The sequence below is a fragment of the Neovison vison genome, chromosome 5 (assembly GCF_020171115.1).
Source record: "Neovison vison isolate M4711 chromosome 5, ASM_NN_V1, whole genome shotgun sequence".
In the NCBI taxonomy this organism is placed as follows: domain Eukaryota; kingdom Metazoa; phylum Chordata; class Mammalia; order Carnivora; family Mustelidae; genus Neogale; species Neogale vison.
The window spans coordinates 155,246,059-155,269,185 of record NC_058095.1 but is presented as its reverse complement, the minus strand read 5'-3'; the positions used below and the strand labels follow the sequence as shown (position 1 = coordinate 155,269,185).

Below are 23,127 nucleotides of genomic sequence, written 5' to 3'. Positions count from 1 at the left end.
GGGGTAGAAGGAGAGGGAGAGAGACAATCTCAAGCAGACTCTACACTTGGTGCAGAGCCCAATGCAGGGTTCAGTCTCAGACCTGAGATCATGACCTGAGCTGAAATCAAGAGTTGGACACTTAACCAACCGTGCCATCCAGGCACTAATGGAGTTTGTGACATGCTGGGAAGAGCAGGGACTTAGAAGTCAGGGAGCTTTGGTTCGTATTCTACATACTGGCTGTGTGACTTTGGCCAAGTTAGTTTACTTCTCTGATCCTTGGTCTTACCATCTGTAATGGGAGAGTCCCAAAGGCAACCCACTCTTCTGGCTTAATGGGTTCCTAGATAACATTTGAAACAATGTCTGTTAAATTCTGCCATCTGTTAAATTCTGTATTTCCCTTAAGCACGATATTGCAAATTAGGATTGTATTGTAGAGAATATTTTTATTAAAAATTAATGAAAGCATAAAATATTATATTTTTAAGTTATAGTAATAGGTACTTTTAAAAACATCAGTTATGAAAAAATATATTTATTTAAAAGTCTATGTTATCATTATATTCCCTTTTGAGATATTCTAGATGGATTTTAGGGGAAGAGTCTTCTTAAAATATAAATAACCTGAACTTTGGGCTAAAGTTTGCAAGCAAGCATAGACAACATCCAGAAATAAACAGATGTGTTCCAAAATCTAAGCCATTCACTTTAAGAGGAATTATTTGCCTGTCCAAATGCCTGGTCTAGTGGAGGGAGTGTTTCTATCTTTAGGAATCCCTTACTTTTACACTGTAATGATATCTGATTTCAAGCACAATTTCAGGGACATACCTAAAGTATTTGGTTGTATTGGTTGCCTACGGTCAGTCTGCTGTTTTGTAATGAGGCATAATAAGCCTGTCTTCCTTAGCAGTGGCACCATCACTATTAAGAAGCATTCCTTTAAAAAAAAAAAAAAAATCATGTGGGAGAATGTGCTCAGCTTCAGAACAGTATCTTCCTCTTTAATGGCATTAGCTAAATGTGAATGCTGGTGCTGTCCCATGGGTTCAGTTTGTTTGTTTGTTTGTTTATTTATTTGACAGAGGTGACAAGTAGGCAGAGAGGAAGGCAGAGAGAGAGGAGGAAGCAGGCTCCCTGCTGAGCAGAGAGGCCAATGCGGGGCTCTATTCCAGGACCCTGAGATCATGACCTGAGCGAAGGCAGAGGCTTTAACCCACTGAGCCACCCAGGCACCCCCCATTGGTTCAGTTTTGAACAAACCATCCTTCATTCAAGCTGGGCATGCCTTTAATGCTGTATACCAGGCCTTTTCGTAAGCATTTGAAAGAAAGCTAATTCTGTTTGCTGAAATGGTTAGGTCCTTAGGCATGCTGTCTTTATCACATGCCATTATATGTGTGTCTAGACACAAACGTTTCATTTTACTTATGCATTGTGGTTTCTTATCATGATTTGTATCATTTGCCTGTGACACTAGGTTTTCTTCTGATATTTTCCCTAGTCTTTTGTTTCACAGCTTCACTGAGGTATAATTTACATGCCATAAACTTCAGTCTAAATTTTAAATATTCAGACTGAGGGTTGCTGGAGGGGAGGGGGTGACTGGGTGATGGACCCTAAGGCGGGCACGTGATGTATTAAGCACTGGGTATTATAGAACACTGATGAATCACTGAGCTCTACCTCTGAAGCTGATAATATACTATATATTAATTGAATTTGAATAAAAAATAAATTGTAAATGTTCAACAAGTTTGAGTAAATTTGGACATTCGTGCAATCATCACTGTGGTCTAATTATAGAACATTTCTGTCACCCCCAAAAGAAATCTTCATGCCTATTTCCAGTTCCCACCCCTAGCTCCAGGCAACTACTAATCTACTTTCTGTCTCTCTAGATTTACTGTTTCTCAGTAGTTAGAAGTAGAATCATACAATATGTGCCTTTGCGTCTGGCTCCTTTTACTCAGCTAATAATTTTTGAGGTTCACCCGTGCTGTGGAGTGTGTGAGTAATTCCTTCCTTTTTATTGCCAAATAGTATTCCATTCTGTTGTCTGGATAAAACACATTTTGTTTCTCCAGTTACCAGTTGATGGACATTTGAGTTGTTTGCACTTTCTGGTTATTGTGAATATTGTTGCTGGGAACATTTGGATGCATCTCTGTGACCATGTGCTTTCGTTTTTCTTGGGTGGATACTTAGGAATGGAACTGCTAGGTTAGATGGTAACTCTTTGTTTCACATTTTTAAGCGCTATTAAAGTGCTTGCTGTGGTGGTTCTACCAGCCATGGATTAGGGTTCCAATTATTCCACAGCCTTGCTGACACTCAGTATGGCCGGTCTAAAGATTTTAGCCATCCTGTTAGATGTGTAGGGGGATCTCACTGAGTTTTAATTTGCATTTCCCTAATAATGTTGAGCATCTTTTTATGTGCTTATTGGCTCTTCTCATTCTTTGGTGATCCTTGTCTTTTAAAACTGTTGAGAGCTTAGCATAGTGTAATAGTTAGGGTCCAGCCAGGAAACAGAAATCGTATCAGTTATTTTAACAGAGAGAATTAAATATAAAGAGTTGCTGTTAAGTATAAAGTTGTTAAGCTGGGGGAGGCCTGTGTAGCTCAGTCGGTTAAGCCTCTGCCTTTGGCTCAGGTCATGATCCCAGGGTTCTGAGATCAAGTCCTGAATCCAGCACCTTGCTCAGCAGGGAGCCTGCTCCCCTCGCTGTCTCTCTCTTTCTCTGTCTGACAAATAAACAAATAAAATCTTAAAAAAAATTGTCAAGTTGGTAATTAAAAAGGTAAAAAGAGAACATTACCGTATCATAGAGGTAGTGGCTGCAGGAAGCAGCCGTGTGCCCTGGGACTGGGGGGATCAGGAGATGAGACTGTTACAGAATCTTAGCAACTTGGAGGGGATGCCCACAGAGCTGAAGCCAAGACCTCTGAGGAGTGGGGGGCTGGGTAGCTGGCCATGGTTTCTGAGGGTGGGTGTGATGAAGATGGGTCTGTAAGTGTTAAATGTAAATGGCAGACCTGTTTCAGGTGCTGCCTGGGAAGGCATTGTTCCTACCAGGGTGCAGGAGCATTGCAGGGTGACTTGAGGAACCAAAGCCCCAGGAAGCAGGAACCAAGGAGCAAGTTCCCTTTCCTCCCCAAGCTTTGCAGTCTCCCTCTTGTGCCCCCTAGAGGTGAGCCCCACAGGGAGCCAACTGGTAAAGCTTTCAGAATGTGGTGTTCCCAGCTAGCCCCAGGGAGCTGAGTGTGGAAGGCTGCCGCTGGCGCCTGGAGACTGGAGCTTAATAACTGGCACTGCCCACCCCTTTGACTGCTCAACAAGCAGACCTCCCCCCCCGGCATATCTGAACTGCCATACAGCAAAAATGACTATGTTTCAGCCTAACAGAACACAGATACCTTCAGTCAGAGGAAGGTGTTCTCACCAGGTCCTCGAGACAAGAAGTCACATCTCATTAGTCATCTTATCTGCTTTTTGGGGAAGGTCACATTTCCGTTTCTGGACTTTGTTCATTAATTCTTAAATTCTTTTGCAATCTTGCAGGAATATATGCTGCGTGAAGTCTAAATTGTAGTGTCAAGTTTCAGCAACAGTCCTTGTATAAAATAGAAGGAGAAGAATTTGTTAGCCCCCCTCCCAATCCCCAAGCAGGAGGCAAGAGGGAGATACGCAATGCTGTTGTACGGTTTACTTCTCTAACTAGCCGGTTGGCTGTAGTTGATATTTATATCTTTATTCTTCTGTTTCTCTTCTCTGCTTCCAGATTTCCTTTGTCCCTAGCCAGGATCTCAACTGATTAGAATTCTTTACTTGACTGTCTGAATTCTCGGTGGTCCCACCTTTCTTTTGATTGCTGTGGTTTTTCGTGAACTTGAACTATTAGAGATAGAATTGCTAGGAGATGCCCTGAAGAACCGCCCTGGATTTCTGACTCTCTGGGGGCAGCAACCCAGTTTCCTCTTACCCTGTCCGGTGCAGTCTCCTCTTTTGCTTCTTGGTTCAGTGGCTTAAGGAGCCCCCAAATGGCTGGGTGTCAGTCTGGCCTTCAGGTTCATTGTACACGGTGGTCTCCCTTTAATGAAAGCTTTCTTCCCTTTAGAACCAGGATCTCCATACCAGCAGGGATGCAGTGTGTAACTAGGGCCGTAGAGTGGGCTCCCTCCGAATTCAATCCCTTGGCTCCTACACGAGTGTCTTCTGACCCGGGGAGCAACAGCTGACTGAGAGTGTGTGTGTGTGTGTGTGTGTATGTGAGGGAGAACTGCGTCCTTTCAGAGTGCTGGTTCACCAGTGCCCTCTTCAGTAGGCCATTTCGTTCTTCTCATGGGCTGGCTGCTTGTGGGTAAGGAGAGTATGTGGTGAAGCTGGTGAATTCCGAGTGCTGATAGACCGTACGTAATAACTGGTACATGTGGTTTTTTTCCCCCAAACTGCAGGCCATGAGCCATAGTGGTCCTGAAAACAGTTTAGTGGGCTGGGTCTGGTTTCCTCCCTCCCTCCCTCCCTTCTTCCTTTCCCTCCAGCTAGGATAGACTAGAGAGGCTGGAATAGAAAATAATATAGCATAATACATACTGTATGGGTACCTGTATTTTTGGGAAAGCTTGAAAGCTCTTGGTCTAAGGAGACATTTGGACTTGTGGGGTACTTATCTCTAACCCCCATGGTTTCTCAGCCCTACTCCACATGATGTCAGCGTTGGTTGCAATCCTTCAGGGGTCTGTGAGGATGGGTTTCTGTGGAAATCTTCTTTACTTGTAACAAGGTCAAGGGGTAGCAATCGTGAGTGAGATCACTTATAAAACTTAACTTTTAGAGCTGATCAGAAGGTAAATTGAGAGCTCATGACTGATTCTGTCTCAGTGTCTGGCATGTTGTTAGATGTCTGTCCGTGTAACATACCCTGTTAAGGATGTGCCCGATACTCTTTATACAGTGTTTTCCTTTAAATTTTACATTAAAATTTACATTTAAAGTGTTAGTCGATATAGTTCAAATGACTAGAATGACCTAAATAGAGCCAACTCCATGGTCTGAATAAAAGTTCAGGATCTCCTATTAATGTTCTGTCAATTTTCATCCCTCTTCTGACTTTTTCTCTACGTGCTATTTTTTCTTGGATTTTGAGAGCCTGTGGTTAAAGCAGAGATGAAAATTTTGTGGGAAAATATCTATAAAATAAATTTCTCTAATTTTGGAGTAAATGAATTGGGAGAGGTGGCCCAGCCCTCAGACCCAGACCTTGCAACACAATGAATGAGCCAGAGTTAGAGAGCAGACAAAAGGTTTCCCTTAAGTGCTCAGTAAATTTAAAGCAGAATAGCTTGCTTGCTGAAGAAATCATCTTGCCATTATCTTCTGTACTTTTGGGAATTCGTTGTGTTGGGAGTAGTGATACGTTTTGGAAAGATAACTGTGTTAAGGGTAGAGTGCTTTCAAGAGAAATTCAGCTTTTTATAGGTGTGCCCCTGATATGTCCTATGTTTTTTTTAAACAGCTTTATTGAGATACAGTTCACTTACCATACCATCCAACGTTTTTCAGTTTATTCACAGTGTTGTGTATCCATCACCGTAATTAATTTTAGAAGGCTGTTATTACCCGCACCCCCCCCCATGAAATCCTGTGACCCTTCCATTCTACTTAACTCACCCCCCACCCCCAGGCAAGCACTGATTGCTTTCTGTCTCTGCTGGTTTGCCTGTTCTGGACATTTCATACCAACAGAATCATGTAATATGTGATCCTTCATGACTGGCTTCTTTCACTAAGGTTCATCCACATTGTAGCATGTATCAGTACTTCATTTCTTTTTATTACAGAATAATATTCCGTTGTATGGATAGACCACATCTTGTTTATCCATTTGTCAGTTGGTAGATGTTTGGGTTGTGTCCACTTTGGGGCTATTATAATATGTTAAAAACATTCATGTATGAGCTTTTGTATGGGCATGGTATTTTCAGCTCTCTTAGATATATAGCTAGGAGTGGAATTTTTGGATTATGTGGTAACTCTGTATTTAACTATTTGAGGAATTCTCAGCTTGGTTTCCCAAGCAGCCTCCCTATTTTACATTCCTACAACAGTGTAGGAACAATCCAGCTTCTCTATGTCCTTATGTCTTTATTTTAGCATCTTCATAGATATGAAGTGCTGTCTGCTGATTTTGATTTTACGCTTTTCTGATGACTTTTTTCTTGATGAGTTTCCATTTGCTAATTGGCCATTGATACATCTTCTTTGGGTCCTGTTTTCAGGTGGCATGGAGGCATGGCGATATCTTCGGTCTGTCCAGTTCTTAGGTGGAAAGTAGTTTCCCTGAAAAGTTTCTTGCTTCTCTAAGTGAAATTCATTTACACACCAGGAAGTGTTCTAGTCAAAGTAACATTCTTTTAAAACACAGTTACAGTTAAGTCATAACCCAACTAGAGACTGTATATAAAAGTGAATCTTAGGAAGTCCTGAATTTTTTGTCCCTTAAAAAAAAAAAGAAAACTCTTAAGGGCTCAAAGAGTAGAGTTTTCTGAGTCTTATAAGCAGGGGCACAGACTCAGTCTCTTCTGACTTGACAAGAAGTCTGGACAAAGGAGTACATATTATATTTTGAGTCTGTTTACTCTGGTTTTTCAAAGCCATAGGAATATTTTGAAAAGCTGTGTTTTTCTTCCTATAATTTGGGGGAGCTAACCATTGCAGTATCTTCATTTCTTATTTGCCTTTTGATTAATCTAACTGAAAGTTCAACTATATTGAGATAGTTTTTAAAAGGGCAAACTCAGATTTTATGTTTAATTTTTCCTTTTTACCCTCCAGAAGTTTTTATTCATGTCGGAGGCAGTTTTTCTGTCTTGACACAATGATAGTGAAAGATTTAAAGTATTCAGCTGCTGAGATGTGAGATGCGAGTAATTGAGGTGAGTAGGGTCTGAATTTTAGTCTTTCTCTTTGCATGCAAGAACAACTTTCCAACAGCTCTACCTCCATATTTGAAGCACATAAACTGTTTCATGAGTGCATTTGTTCACCACTTACACTGTGTGGTGTCTTTTCAGTTGTTTAAATTCGGTATGCCCTGCTTCTGAGTGATCTTCTCAGATGTTGGCCTAAAGTAGAATTTGCCTGGAAGAGGCTGGTGGGGTCCAAGAGGACATCACTCTGAGTTCTGATTTCCTTCTGCCTGTGTGTTTGTGTTTGCTCGCCTTCCTTGTTTCTCACTCAGTGTCTCGTCTACAGTTGGTTGTTGGTGCTTCGTGCCTTCGTGGCGATCTGCCCCGTTATCAGCCTCCCTCCCCTGAGTACCTGGCCCCAGCCTGTGTTTTTAGTGAAGAGTTAAAGCTTTGCACATAGGAACAGCTTCTCGTATTTGACAGGATCAGTGCTTATGAATTTATTGGTTTTTCGTCAAAGACCCGTGCACCCTCAGAAACTTTTACAGTTTTGTCCTTTAACCTCCCATGATGGTAATTGGAGTTCTGAATTAGTCTGCAGCTTCCTGAGCGGAGGGTTAAATGAGACCCTGTAAACGCTGTCGGTTCTCTCCTTTTGGAGTTCTTTATGAAAGAAGTGGGAGGTCTATGAGTCAGGAATTTGATTTCCCCTCTCTTGTTTCTGTGACAATATGTAGCTGGAAGGGTTTTTCTGTAGGGGTTTTCCATTCCCAAGTGGAATGAGGAAATGAATATAAATATAAAGCCTGTTCCTGGGCTTTTCTGCCCTTTGTGTGGGCCAGGGTCGGACAAGGGAGACAAGTACCCTCCTGGCTTTCTGTTATTTCACTTGTTCCTGGAAGTCATAGGAAAGTAGTCTAGTAACTGTGTCGTCACCCCCCTTTTTAAAAAATAGTGATAAGATATATATGACATAAAATTAACCATTTTAACTATTTTTAAATATTCAGTTTAGTGATATTAAGCACATTCAGCACCTGGTTCACCATCCATGTCCGTCATTCATCTCTGGACTATTTTCATCATCCCATACTGAAACTGTACCTACTGAATAATAATTCCTCGTTCCCCTTCCCCCCAAGCTCCTGGTAACCACCATTTTGTTCTCCATCTTCATGAATGTATCTATTCTAGCTATGTCATTTAAGTAGAATCATACAGTATTTGTTCTTTTGTGTCTGGCTTATTTCACTGAGTATAATGTCCTCAAAGTTTATTATCCATGTTGTAGCAGGTGACAGGGTGCCCTTCCTTTTTAAAGCTGAATAATAATATCCCATGGTATGTACATAGCACATTCTGTCTGTTTGTTGGTGGACACTTAGATTCCTTTCACCTCTTGATAATTTGAATAATGCTGCTATGAACATGGGTATGCAAATATCTCTTCAAAACTCTGCTTTCAGTTCTTTTGGGTATCTACTCAGAAGTGGATCATATAATTCTTCATTTAATTTTGGGAGGAATCACCATACTCTATTTCACAGTGACTGCACCATTTTATATTCCTACTAGCGAGTTAAGTTCATTCTTAACCCCAACTCTTCTTCCTTTAGGAGTTCCGTTTTATTTTAAAGGCTTTTTAACCCAGTCTTCTGCCTATAAAAGGAAGATTCTCTAGTTTGTTTTGAAAGACTCTGGTCATCTTGGGAAGACCTCCGTGGGCGTGCCGGGTGTTCAGAGTGCCTCATGTGGACTGCTTGCCTCCCTGATATTCTAGCACCAACATGGAGACACCTGTCTCTGCTCTGTGTCTCTGCTTTGGAGAACATTTAAATACCACTGTTAGCTGCAGACTTGGTTCAAATACTTTATGTAGTTACAACTTTAGAGATACAATTTTAGCAAAATTAGTTTCACCAAGCTCTCTGAGCATGTGTGTGTGTGTGTGTGTGTGTGTGTGTGTGTGTGTCTAAAACTCCTGCCTGTGCCCTGGTCCCCTAGGTCTATCTGCCATCTCTCTAAATCTCTAAATGATGGATAAATTTAGATATGCTATAAGTCTGCCTTCTCTCCCACAAATTTTGAGGTTTGTGTTCCTGAAATACACAATGGTAGGAGAGTTTACCTTGTCCTTATTTTTAAAAAGATCCTTATGTATATAATAACATTAACTTAATTTTCCTTACTTAAAACAAACAAACAAACTTTTTCTAATGGTCATTGCCAAAACCTGCACTCCATTCCACACCAACTATCTTAACTCCATTTTCTTGTTCCGTAACACTCCCATTTCTCTCTTTGAATCATTTTTTTAACCAATATAAATAATTTGGAGTTTATATTTATTAGATCTTAAATTCTCATACGCTTGGGTTTTGTGTAAGAAATGCTTGTATTTTTAGAAGAACTACCTCACTTTATGCTAGGAAAGATAAAAATTTAATTTGCGGAAAGGTGGAGGAGACCAACATTTATTGGACATGTGGTATGCCCATGCTGGGCGCTCTACTTCCCTTTGCTTATACTGATGGCATATATAATGAATAAGGAATTGACAAGCCAACTTAGATAAGGTTTCTTTGTTCAGCAGAATTCACTGATTGCATTGAGAAACGTAGTATGGACTCTCAGGCAGTCCATTTCCATTTTATGGAAATAAGACTCCCAAATGGCACTTACATAGAATATGATGTATTATTATTATTATTATTATTGTGTGAGATCTTCATTTCAGCCACTGCAGAATGGACAGAATTCCACTTATTTCCTGGCCTTCTAAGGTAGGACCCAAGGTCTAACCTAGGTAGAAGACTTGTATGTATCTGAGATAGAATATTACTTGCAGTTTGTAGTTCTAGATTTTTTTAGGTGTTACTTCAGATTCTAATTTATGCGTACTTTTCTGAGAGAGTATGAAGTAAATCTGCTAGTCAAACTAATTTGGTCCTTAGAACATACTTAAAACAGAAGAGCAGTTGGCAAGGAGAAGGCTGCAAATGGGAGTGGCAGCTTTGGATAGATCCGCTTTGGGAGGTGGAATCAGAGCTTGAGACCAGTTTGCTGTGGTCTCTGTGGCCCAGTGGCTGAAGTTTGTCCATGACCCCTGAGTGGGGCAGCAAGTGTTACTGTAAACGTTCTGTTTGTACAGGTTTTCTGGTGGTTTGTACAGCGAGGAGCCCCTTTCCTAGATTAAAATGCACACCCCAAGGGCAGTCACAGGTTCTCCCAGCGTCTGTGGTTTGTGTCTTCCCGTGAAGTGGGCCAGAGCAGCAGTCCAAATTATAAATTCATTAAGCAAGGTAGCTGTTCCGGAGCTACTCAGTAAGTCCTTTGTGAAATATAAAACAATAGTTACTGACATGTTCATCGCAGTTTCTTGGTTGAGTTCTCCCCTATTACTTTATTTGAACTTGACACATGGGCAGAGTAAGAGGCTGCCTTCCTCCCCTCTCCCGTTTTTGAAAACAGTGTTATTGAGATACAATTCACTGTTGGGACCACTCCACAGAAACAGGACGGCCCCTCCTCCTGCTCCCTCACACCCCAAATTTGCTTTGGATGTTGAGGCTGATGACACCGTACTCATGAGAAGGGTGTGGAGAGGTCAGTAACTCACATAATGAGGCTCTCTGAGGAGAGCAGGGCAGCTCCCAAACAGGACCTGAGCCTGGTTTGGGATTTCTATGATGGTTAGCAGGTGGGGCCAGGGTGAGGGCTCCCGAGTGGTTTGAATTTCCTCCAGGGACCCAGGGAGGGAACCACCTGGAATGTCCTTTCAGTTTGGTCAGATATGGGACAGGAGGGGAAAGAAGCGGGGGAATGCTTAAAACCGTTGGTAGTAAAACATCAGTAGTGGAGTCAGGCTCTTTATTCACAAATTGTAGAACTCACCTGTTTGAAATGTCAATCCAGTGGTTTTTAGTGTATTTGCAGACTATACACTGTGTATGGATAGCATACATGTTAGAAACACTGTCCAATTTCTGAGCATTTTTATTACTCCTAAAAGAAGTTTTGTGCCCGTTGGCAGTCACTTCCCATTCCCTGGCAACTGCTGATCTACTTTCTATCTCTGTGGATTTTTTGGACATTTCATTTAAATCGAGTCATATAAGATGAGGTCTTTTGTGACTGGCTTCTTTCATTCTCCATAACATTTTGAGGTCCATCCATATTGTAGCACGTGTCACTACTTCATCCTTTTTATGACATTGTGTGGAGATACCATCCCAGTTTGTCATATTAAAAGATGATTGATTTGGAACATCTGAGGGGGAGGCGGTGCTAGGAGAGTCAGTACCCTTATTAGCAGGGGAGGAAGACATGGGCTTGGGCCTCAAGACGGAGTCAAGGGCAGAAATCCAGTCTTGGGAATTGTGAAAAGGAGAGGTCACATTTAATAAGAGAGTAAGTGTGATTTCCAGATTGAAATACATACGCGGTAGGTGGCTGAACTGGTTGCCAATAGATACCACCCATCTCCATGTCTTCTGATGGAATTCCCGGTAATTATCCTTGTAGACTAATACAAGATCATTCTGATGCAGAAAAATCAGTGAAACCAAAGACACATTTGAATGATTCGTTTTGTCATGCCTCTATTAGCGTGAAACCCGTTTCTGGCCTTGTTGACTCCTTTGCTCTAAATAGTTTCTATTGTTTTTCTTGCCACTAATTTTTTTGCCCACTAATGATTAACATTTAAAATTGATAGAAGTTGCTTAAATGCTTGTTAGTAGGTCCCTAGGAAACATTTCTTTTTTCCTCTGAATGATTGTTAGGAAGTTGTTCCATGCTGTCCCACTGTTTTAAATATTAACTCGGGAGTTTTTAACATAAATCAAATAGAATATACTAGCAGCTTCAGATTTTGCTTGGTTATCATTTATAATCCTTTGTAAAGTCCAAACATGATCTTTTGTATCTCAAATGATATTTCCTGGCTTCTGCATCCAGGATGTCTGAAATAGGTAGTAACAATAGTAAATCAAGCTTCAATTTCTAGGTACCATCTTTATATTCAGTAAACTATTATTTTTTAAGTTGTTTTCCTTGCAGTGCAGAAGTTTAGATGGTGACCTTTCGGAGTTCTCAAGATAGATAATTTAACCCATGTGTTGGGTGTTTTGTAGTCTACATTGTTGTGTTTCCATGTTATTTATCTGCCAGTATTGTGATGTCACATGAAGACTTGGCTCTTCTGATGTCAGGACTTGGGTGTAGTCTTAACACTTGTAGCCCTGTTGTAACAAGAGTTGCTATTCTGAAAGCTGAATGCTGTAGACCACAGATAGTTACTCTCTCTCTCTCTCTCTCTTTTTTTTTCCCCCCTGTGGCCAGGATCTCTACTCTTTTGATCTCTGTGGCTGTTAGATAAACCTTGCATAAAAATGCAGGAGAAAGGAGTAGCCTAGGTTTTTGCTTATCTATGGGGCCTAATAGGTAAACTCACCATAAGAACCAGAAATTCGGGGGTTAGGGGACTACATGGTATTCTCTAAAGATCTGCTTTTATTACATTATACAGGTCTCCAGTAAGCAACTCACAGGTACTCAATCATTATAATTCACTCTAACTTCGAAATCTGTAGATAGAAAATGAAAACCATCTGTTGTCTTGTGAAATAAGGAAGAATTCAAAACAGATCTTAAAAGAGCAGTAACTTTTTTCTAGATGCATTTTAGGGAGAGGAGGGGTTTTCCTGTGTTCATCATAGTGATTTTATGTAATTTACTTTTCATTTTTTAGAAAGAAAATGCAAGAGTCAACTTAGTGTTCTGTCAGTGACATGCTTCCCTATTAGCCCTCACCAAAGACACACAGAGGTAGTAGAGAGTTACTGCGTTCATTCTGTAGTGGAGGGACCTGGATTTCTTCTGCATCCCAAATAATAACCCTGTTGACTGTGGGACTTCAGTGCGTGTTTAGCATCATGTCCTAGAGCTCTGCTTCGGAAGGTGTATGTCCCGCCCCATCAGGTCACCCTGTATGCATGTTCTCATTTGCATCTTTGGGTACCAGAGATGGGAGAATCCTATTAAGCAGTGCAAACTTGCTAGCCCTCTCTCTGGCAGAGTGGAAGTGGGCAGAAGTCAAGATTGACACAGCAATTTTGTGTTCCCCTGGGATTTGCTGTCAGCAAGCTGTTACCCACACATGCAAAAGGTTGTTTGAAGTGGGCTTATACATGTTTCCATAGCAGCAGTCATCTTAGTGATTTCTCTCATTTTGGGGCTTTTTTTCCCTTTTGCTTCTCTGTTCCTAACAGATGCAGGATTAAACAAACAGCATATTTAGGTCAAGGAAAGAGATGTTTGCTAATATAGATGCTGGGCTGAGCATTCTGGGAGAGTGATTTCTTGCAGCAGATGAACATTCTTTGTGCCTTCCAGCAGCATCTGCAGCAGGGTGGCTGTCTGGCACCATTTTTTCATTTTGGGCAGGTTCTGAGATTCAGAACAATCCTAAGCAAATCACGGGAGCCGGCAGTTTTCCAGTAACCACATGTAAATCGTCGGCTTGTTTGTTCTTGGGTATTAACAGGGAAGCAATCTACTGGAAAAACGGCACTTTAAAGATTTTGGTGCATCCGAGGTGTGTCATCTGGTTTTTGCACCACCCCTCCTGTTTGACACTCGGAGCTGGGATTTTTTTTTTTGTCAGGCAGTTGGGCAGGAGCAGATTCTAGTGCAACAGCTCAGAGCTTCCCTTCTGTTCTGGTGCCGGCAACTGCCTGTCGTGAAGATGGTTCAGTGGGAGCCTGCTCAGAAGAGCCAAGGAAGATGATGTGGAGATGGAGTAGAGATTGCTAGAAATCGGAACATCCACACCTTGGGGATGGGTTGCACTACTAGTGTCATTCTGTTTAAAGGCATCCGCACCGTTTTTGAAAGAAACTGTGCTTATATGTGCAAACAGCAAGGAGAGAATAATGCCCTTGACTATACAGCATACCATTGGACAAAAGAAGATTCAGAACTATTGATCTCCTCCTGTCTGGTAAATGCTGTCTTGCTTAATTAACAAGTACTTTGATGGGGTTAGAATAAACTTGTCTTTACTTAGAAAGCAGATGTATTTATTTACTGCAGCATGCTTATATATTTCTAGCCTGGGTGCATAAATGGGTAATTAAGTGGCTTTAAGTTTAATTATGAGGTGCCTGTTTGTATGTGGGAGAATGCCATGCATTCACCAAAGCTTTAGTATGTACAGAGAGAGGAGCCGGAGTAAGCTAATTGATTACAGATTAGTTTTCTAAGTTAGCTTGATGAGCGTCTATGTTCTTACTATATAGTCTCAGAAATAATGTGTGGCAAAGTGTGTATTTAGGGTTTTCTATACTGAACCCTCTACCAGTGATAGTGAATTATTCAGTTCCTTTACGTCTTCGTCTTTTCCTTGGCGAAATTTTCTTGCTAATGGCTTGTGGTCAGTCCTCCCATCAGAGGGAGAAATTTAAAGGGAGCCTGAAAGAAAACGGTAATGGGCGTGAGAAAAATATTTATAGTTTTATTGTTTTAAGTCTGGCTATTTAAAATGTTTTTGGGCAAAGGCTCTCAAGACCGCAAGGAAGCTTAGCTAACACTTGTGTGTTCTTTGCTCCCCTTACGATGCTCAAGGAGGTGTCAGGTCGCAGCTGGGTGTGCCCGTCCGTGGCCTTCTCACAAATACTGGGCTGGTGAGGAAGCTGCATATGGGTCTCCTCTTCCCTCAGGATGCCTTGCCATTTTCCCTTCTGTTCTTATCACAGCTTTTTGTCAAAACGAGTGAGAATAACACACGTGGGAGTTTCTGTGTGTGAGTCTGGCCAGCCGCCACTCGGTATGGTGAGGGCGATGTGTGTGGAAACCCCGAATCCGTTCCTGGTCATTAGGCTGCCCTCCGACAGGGCAAGGGAGTGCTGGCAGGCCACAGGCATGCCAGGATCAGATCAGGTCACCCCGGCCTTGCAGGAACCCAAGAGAGGATGCGTTTCATAGAGGGTCTTCTGTGAGATTAGCTTTCCGAACACTTGGGAGGAAGGGAAAAGAGCATCATTTGAGCACCAGATGCATTTTGGAAGGCAGTTTTATGTGTGGGTTTGGAACTTAGGTGGGGCTGTATTAACTATTAAATATTTTAGACTCTAATGTATTTTGGAATAGGCTTTTGAGAACAACTGGTGTCAGATTGGAAGGACTAGCTCATTACGGAGTATGCCCCGTTAGGTGTAATCCATAATGCTGATGGCCCCAGGACTGCCGGGCCAGGCATGGCCGCATCTCTCCCAGGCCGCCCGCTTCTGCTCCCTCAGGTCACACTCACTTGTCTCGGGTTAACCCATCTTTGAGAGACTCTGCTTGTTTTTCTTTCTGTTTTGTTGCACGAGGGAGTCATAGCCTGCTGGGGGCTTCATTGGCGCGCCGGAACTGGAGTTTGAAGGTGCTCCTGTGGTTGGGTCAGGTGCCCGCTGCCCTTGCTTGCGCGCATGTATGTGGCCAAGGCGCTGTGGGTGGAAGGTTGCACCCTCTCCCTCCCACTGCTCTCCCTGCTTCTGTCCTTGACCCTTGACCCTTCCCTCACTCAGCAGACAGTGGCCCTTTGAAAGGAAAGTCTGATGGTCATTCCTGTACTCAGAATCAGATCCAGAATCCTTCCTGTGGCCTCCAGGTCCATCCTTAACCTGCCATCCCTGCCTCTCCTGGCCACCCCCATTTGCTTCTCACTCTCTGCTCATTCCTCATTTCCCTTGCTGTTCTCTCCTGCTGGACCCTCCAGCCAGGCATTACCTGGTGCACCTCTGGCCTACTCCACGGCTAGCTCCAATTTCCCTAACCAGTGAGGCTTCTTTGACCCCCGGTATAATCTTGTAGCACCCCCGGCACACCCTTCTCTGGTTCCCTGCCATAGTTGCTTCCTAACATTTATCTCCACCTGACGTACAGTTAGTCAAGTAGAGTAATAGTAGTTAGTAGTATTACTTCTCACACTTAGAGTAAGAATAAGCTTTCTTTTAAAAAAAATTTTTTTTAACTTTATTTTAAAATAATTTTAGACAATAGTGGTCGCATATTTCCTTCTCAGAACGTTCCCTAATTTTAACAAATGACAGAACCATAAAGAATAAGCTTTCTGATGGCTGGGGTTTTTGTCTGTTTTGTTTGCTCTTCTGCCCCAACAGCTAGAACAGTGTCTGATTTGTATTAAGTGCTCAGTTAATGGGTGAATTCCGATGAAATGGTTTTATGGTCCTGAACTTGAACTTCGAGAAGGTGTCGAGAATTTAGGTTACAATCACTTATCCCAAAACCGAAAGTCTTTTTTCAAACATATTTGTCATTCCCCCCCAGACAATAACTGGCTCATTTTTAGTAATGTCCACTAGAGTTATACTTTTCAACCCTCTGTCCTGCACCTGTACTGAGAAGTTTTGTGGTCCAAGGCCAGACATCCCATGGGTTTGCTGAGGTCATGACTGACAGTTGATGCTATGATCTTTGGACAGTGTCCAGACTAGTTCTGTTGAGACCTATCCCAGGGCACAGGCATTTCAGGACCTTCTCATCCTTTGGTTTGAGTGAGCCCAACACTTTCTTTCTTTTTTTTTTTTTTTTTTAAGATTTTATTTATTTATTTGACAGAGAGAGATCACAAGTAGGCAGAGAGGCAGGCAGAGAGAGAGAGAGAGAGGAGGAAGCAGGCTCCCCACTGAGCAGAGAGCCCGATGCGGGACTCGATCCCAGGACCCTGAGGTCATGACCCAAGCCGAAGGCAGCGGCTTAACCCACTGAGCCACCCAGGCGCCCAGCTTAACACTTTCTTAAGGGAGCCCTGCCCATTGGTACTCCCATGAGCCCCCTCCACACAAAGGTAGGCTGTCCTGCTCTTCAGGCAGCTGTGGGCCTGCCTACCGTGGTTGGTTAGTAGGGTGGCTGCTAATTGTCCTTCCTCCAGCTCAGGTGGCTCCCAACCTGTGGCTCTGCTTTACCTGTCCCCAGGTCAGAGTGCTACTTCACCTGCTCCAAGGGCATAACCCCCAGCCTGGCGCCTCAGTGCGTGCTAAGTCTTGTTGAGGAAGAGGAGTGGTATCATGAACATTAGGACTTGAGGCCACCCAGTCTTGGAGAGACACCTAAATAGCCCACATGTCTGTCCATGTGTCAGAAGCCCATGTGGGCGGACTGCCTCATTTTGGCATCAGTGGAATTGCTGCTCCTCAGCTAAGTGTTGTGCTTTCCTCTTGGCCTCACGGAAGGGCATCATAGGAACATCCCTATGAAAGTGATGTCTGCTGTGAGGGTTTTGCTGAGGGCATCGCTCATTTGCTTTTGGATCAGCCAGCGGCACGGTGCGGGGGGTGTAGCGGTTAAGTGTGCTGATTCTGGGGCGCCCGGCTGGCCCAGTCGGTGGAGCATGCCGCTCTGGAGGGTTGTGACTTCAAGCCTCGTGTGAGTGTAGGGATTACTTAAAAATAAGGTCTTAAAAACAAACAAAGAGGGCCTTCCCTGGAGTCATCCTGCCAGGCTTAAATCCCAGATCCACGACTTGCTAGCTGTGTGGCTTTGGGCAATTTACTTGACTGCTCTGTTCCTAAGTTTCATTATTTTTTTTTTTAAAGATTTTATTTATTTATTTGACAGATAGAGATCACAAATAGGCAGAGAGGCAGGCAGAGAGAGAGAGAGGAGGAAGCAGGCTCCCTGCTGAGCAGAGAGCCCGACGTGGGGCTCGATCCCAGGACCCTGAGATCATGACCTGAGCCAAAGGCAGCGGCTTAACCCACTGAGCCACCCAGGTGCCCCTAAGTTTCATTATTAATGAGTAATGAAATGGATCTGCACTTAATGAAAAGCAGATAACAGCAATATTTTCCTCATAGGGTTACTGAATGAGTGAATACATCTAAAGACTTTAGCATAGTGTTTTGTATAGAAATTAGTGCTAATTATTAGCTATTATCATAATTATTTCTATTTTTTTGGTGTTCTCTCTATGAGGGGCCCAGAAGTAAATTTCTTCTCTCCATACTCTGAATGGTTGTGCTTTTTTTGAGGAACTGCTTTGTATTTTATATACATTAAGATTCATGTAACTGATCCCAGCTCCCTCTTCAGTTGACTGTTAGAGAAAGCTTCGATCCAAGCATGTGACCCAATCTGAACAGATATATAGGCTCTTTCAAAATTAATTTTTAAAAATTTATTGGGGAGAAAGAGTGAGAAAGTGGGGGGGAGGCCCAGGGGGAGAGAGTCTCAAGCAGACTCCCTGCTGAGCCCAGAGCCCTGTTGAGGGGGAGGGTCTTGACTTCACGACCCTGAGATCATGACCTGAGCAGAATCCAAGAGTGCGACGCTTAACTGACTGAGCCACCCAGATGCCATGGTGTTCTTTTTTTTTTTTTATTGCCCTTAAACTTTGCTTCTTACTTTCCTATATTACTATTTTATCACCATCTGCTTTTTCTCATCTGCTTATTAAATAGTTTTTATCTTATTTTTTATATTACTATGTCATTTTAAATCCTTTTGCAACAAGGCAGAGTATGAATTAATAAGTTAATAGAGACCTTTATAGTGGAGAAAAAGTATTTTTAGGATCACTAAGGTTGGTTCTGAAGCCAAAGTCAGATGTCTGTAGTGCAGACTTTAGCTTTGTAAGACTGCAGCTGTGGGATCTTGTACAGGAGGTTCTTTTTATATCTGAACGGCATGAATCAGCCCCATGGTGGGTAGGACACTGGGAAGTGGGCTTATCTGGCTTCTGGGCACTGACTGAATTTCAGCTGTACCACACTTAAATATTGACTAGTAATCCTACCACAACGGAGGGCAAGGCTGAGTTAGGATAGTCTCTATTTCCCAAGTATAGATTTTTCCTAACATCCTCTTTCTCTAAGTAATTGAATGTATTAGTTCAGATCATTCCAGACACAGCCTTGAATGCTTCTGTGTGCTGAGCACTGGCATACGAGGAAACTCATGTTCCCGTCTGGGAAGGGCCCACAGAACTCACAGGGCCTGTTGGGCAGGAAAGGGGGTAGGAAAGCACAGCTTAGCCCAGTCACCTTCCGTGAGGAGGGGCGGCAGGAGCGGACACTAAATCCCCTTTTTCTTTGTCTGTGAGGGTCTGTGATGGGTCCAGCCTTATTGACTAGGACTTGGCCTGTTTTACTCAAGCCAGTAATCTAATACTCCCCTTTTTAACATGTCGGTGGAAGACCCGAGGAGCTGTGGGGTTATTGCATACCCTGCTGTCTTTTTGCCCATTAGAACTAAAGTGGAAGAAGTTGCTCAGTCGTAGCCCTGACGGCCGCTGGGACCCTGTCAGCAGCCCCATAGAGAGTGGTCATGAAGGCAAACTGCTGGAAGTCACAAGGGGAGAAAACACACTTTCTGTCTTCCATTTCTTTGGTGACACGATGGGATAATAAGGGATAATTTTACCCATTATAAATTAATGTTTACTCTTTTTTTTAATCTCCTTAAAGCTGTGACGTTTTTCATTTTTTTAAATTATAAGATTTGCTATACATCTTCAGTGTGTTTTCAGCCTTTATTACAGTACAGAATTTTATCAGACGACTGCAGTCTCCCCAGGCTAAACAGTCATCCCTAACAGAAAATACCTCTCGGCTCCGAAAATCCTCTGATGCATCACACGTGCACTGTGCAGAGAGAACGGAGTTGAGGGTCATAGGTTGTCTCGCTCCGAAGAGCCTGCAGTCCTGCTTGTGCATGGTTGTGTGTCTGGAGGTGGGGGGGGCAAGGGGGGAACATAAGTAGTGAATCTGTGACTAGTGATAAAAGAAAAATTGTATAATATCTGTCACCTTGAGGCAGTGAGGAAAGTATAGGCTGGATCTTGATGATTTTAGATGTGCCCGCATAACTTTTTCTTGCACTGTGAGAACAGTCTTGAGGTATAAGAAAGCAGAAGCCTGCTTGGTGGGCTTCCAGAACATTCCTTTGGTTCTCAGTCTGATCACTGGACTATGGCTTTGGATAGGATGTGTTTGCCATCTTATTTCTAATATCCTTCCTAATGATGCGCAGTGATTTTGGTTTTGTTGCCTGTTTGGATCATAGCCCTAAATTGGAGATGTTTTCAAGGAACTGTCAGTCTGCTCTGGTTCCTGGATCCATTTCCTGCATCCGCGATTGCACTGCTCTGTTGATGCTGCTTTTTGTGAGTGAAGCCAGCGTGACTAGCGTGACTAGCGCAAAAGTGTATTGCACCTTTCCCCGATGGCTTATTAAAATTTACTATCTTATTAATGTTTATTAAATTTTAAACAGGTAATTAACATTCATTGTAGAAGCTAAGCATGCTGATGTTTAGTACATAGAGGTAACCACCGATTTAAACATTTTGAGGCAAAGCCTTCCAGAATTTCATCCATGTACAGCATGGTTCATAAAAAATACATAACTGTTCAGAGTTGCTGTGGACTAAATTGTGCCCCTTCCAAAATTCAAATGTCAAAGCCCTAATTCTCAGTGTGACCGCATCTAGAGATAAGGTCTTTAGGAAGTAATTAAGTTAAACAGAGTCATAAAGGTGGGGCCTTCATCCAACAGGGTTGTGACCTTATAAGAAGAGTCAGAGATTCCTAACTTACTGCCGTGTGAGCACACAGCATGAAGGCAAGCTGTCTGCTGTAAGCCAGCATAAGGGTCTTCTCCAGGTACTGACCTTGCTGGTATCCTAAGCTTGGACTTCAGCTTCCAGAACTGTGAGAAAATAAATTCCTGTTGTTGAAGCTACCTGGTCTGTGTTATTTTGTTAGGGCAACCCAATCTAATACATGGGTATAATAAGCATGTTGTTTTGTCCCATAGTCTATAACTAGCTTTAGATAATCTGCAATATATCCCGGATGTCTTTTCATGTTAATAGGTATACATTTATGTCTCAGTCCTAATGGTGTCCTTTCATTGTGTGAATGTATCTTAGTTCATTTCGGACTGCTGTAATAATATACCATAGACTGGGTGTCTTATAAATAAAAACATTTATTTCTCCAGTTCTGGAGGCTGGGAAGTCTAAGAGTCAGGCATCCACAGATTTGGTTTCTGGTAAGGGCCTGCTTCCTGGCTCCTTGAGAGCCTCTTCTCACTGTCACCTCACATGGAGGAGGTCCGTGGATATCTGTGAGGTTTCTATTATAAGAGCACTATAATCTCTTACAGATTATAAAACAGCTTTATTTTATTTTATTTTTTTAAAGATTTATTTATTTATTTATTTATTTGACAGACAGAGATCATAAGTAGGCAGAGAGGCAGACAGAGAGAGGGAAGCAGGCTCCCTGCTGAGCAGAGAGCCCAATGCCGGGCTCGGGCTCGATCCCAGGACTCTGGGATCATGACCTGAGCCCAAGGCAGAGGCTTAACTCACTGAGCCACCCAGCGCCCCATAAAACAGCTTTATGAGGGCTCCATCCTCATGACCTAATCACCTCCGAAAGGCCTCACCTCCACATACATGCGGAATTAGGTTTCACCATACTTGGTTTGAGGGGACACAAACATTTACATTGTAGGAAGTGACATTTTGTTTAACCAGTACCCACTCACTGTTTTACTTCCCTGTTTTTTTTTTTTTTTTTATTGTCTTGTGGTTTTTTCTATCCTTGCATATGTACTTTAAACATTGGTCAAATTGTTTTCTTACCACAGATTTCTAGGCCTGGAATAGCTAGGTCACAGTATATTTGGTTTTTTAAAGCGTTTTGATAAATGTTTAGCCAAATTGGTCTCTAGAAAGGTTATTTTGAGATTTTTAAAACTTGGAAGACAAGAAAATTTCTTTTCTCTCCTTGGGATTTCAAGCAGTCTGCCTTTCTTATTGCTCTTTATTAAGCCGCTGATGGCGTTATCTATGAACAAAATAACATCGCCTTCGATTGCTGTATAGTTAGGCCAATAACATGGTTATACCAGGGTTCAAATTAGCACTAATTTTGTCTCAACTGCTGGAAACTGGCGTTCTTACATACCCCAGGGAATTCTGAAATGTTCCATTGTGGGGGCTGGAATGTATTGTTCTGGGAGGTCTTCACCCTTTCAGAGTTGGTAGCTATTTCTTAGATATTAAAAGAGGAAAGCAGCAAAAATACTGAGTAGAAACAGATGAGTAAAGCTGTTGTTTCTTTGCACAAGTCTTTTTAGATATTCAAAGTAGCTGATTTACATTCCCTTCATACATTTAGTGAGAAGCAGCAACTCTTTTGCTTTTTAAAAGTAACGTTGTCTTTCATAGTTAGAATATATAATTATTAGAGAAAATTTAGAGACTACAGAGAGGAAAGAGTAAAGAGAAGAAAAATCAACTATAATCCCACAACCTAGAAATAATTACTACTTAACATGTACTGTGTGTGTCCTAGTATTTTTCTCTGCTTATGCAGTTATAAAAATGGTATGACATTTCATAAATAATTCCTGATGCCTTTTTTTTTTTTTTAAGAATTTTTAAAAAAGTAGTCTCTATACCCAGCATGGGGCTCAAATTGAAACCCTGAGCCCAAGAGTCACCTGCTGAAAGCACGTACCAGCTTCATCAACTGAGCCAGCCAGGTGCCCTTTCTGATGCTCATTCCACTGATTTTCTTAGTACTATTTTCTTATGCCCGTAATGTTCCACTAAAATACTAGTATGTGCTTAATATTCCATTGTACTGTATATTCTAGAATTTATTTAAATGCTTCTTTGTTACTAGTCACTTAGGTTATTATACATTAAATTTACAGAGGACATCTTTACCCAAAAATCTAGTATTTTCAGAGGCTAGATTCATGAATGTGAACTTACTAAGGCAAGAATGAATTTTTAGAAGTCCGTTTAAGGCATATTTTTTACTGCTTAATGATTGATCACATTTACGTTCCAGCAGTAGTGAATGTTTGTCTTGTTATTTTTGTTTTTGTTTTTTGTGTGTGTGGTTTTTTTTTTAAGATTTTATTTATTTGAAAAAGAGGGAGAGTGTGTGCTACGTGCGGGAAGGAGCAGAGGGAGAGGGACAAGCAGATTCTACGCTGAGTGTGGAGCCTGGCTCAGCGCTTGATCTCACAACCTTGAGATCATGACCCAGCAGAAATAAAGAGTTGGATGCTTAATCAGCTGTGCCACCCAAGTGCCCCTAGTCTTGTTTTATAAATGGTTGCTAGCCTCATTCTTTACCAGTTTGAGAGGTAAAGATAGAACTTGAAAGCTCCAAATCCTTTGTCATATTTTTTTCAAGT

General features: G+C 42.1%; 1 protein-coding gene across 17 annotated transcripts in view; it reads left to right on the top strand.

Annotated features, from left to right (window-relative positions):
• DOCK9 (dedicator of cytokinesis 9) overlaps positions 1–23,127 on the top strand; it is a 279,424-nt gene that overhangs the window by 51,187 nt on the left and 205,110 nt on the right. For 12 of the 17 annotated variants that reach the window (XM_044250021.1, XM_044250018.1, XM_044250009.1 and 9 more), the window contains exon 1: positions 13,576–13,900. The exons of the other annotated variants lie outside the window; for them this stretch is intronic. In XM_044250021.1, coding sequence (XP_044105956.1) covers positions 13,739–13,900 — 162 coding nt within the window. In that variant the 5' untranslated portion in view covers positions 13,576–13,738. Of the gene's footprint in view, positions 1–13,575; positions 13,901–23,127 lie in introns of those variants that run through there. 17 annotated transcript variants of the gene reach the window in all.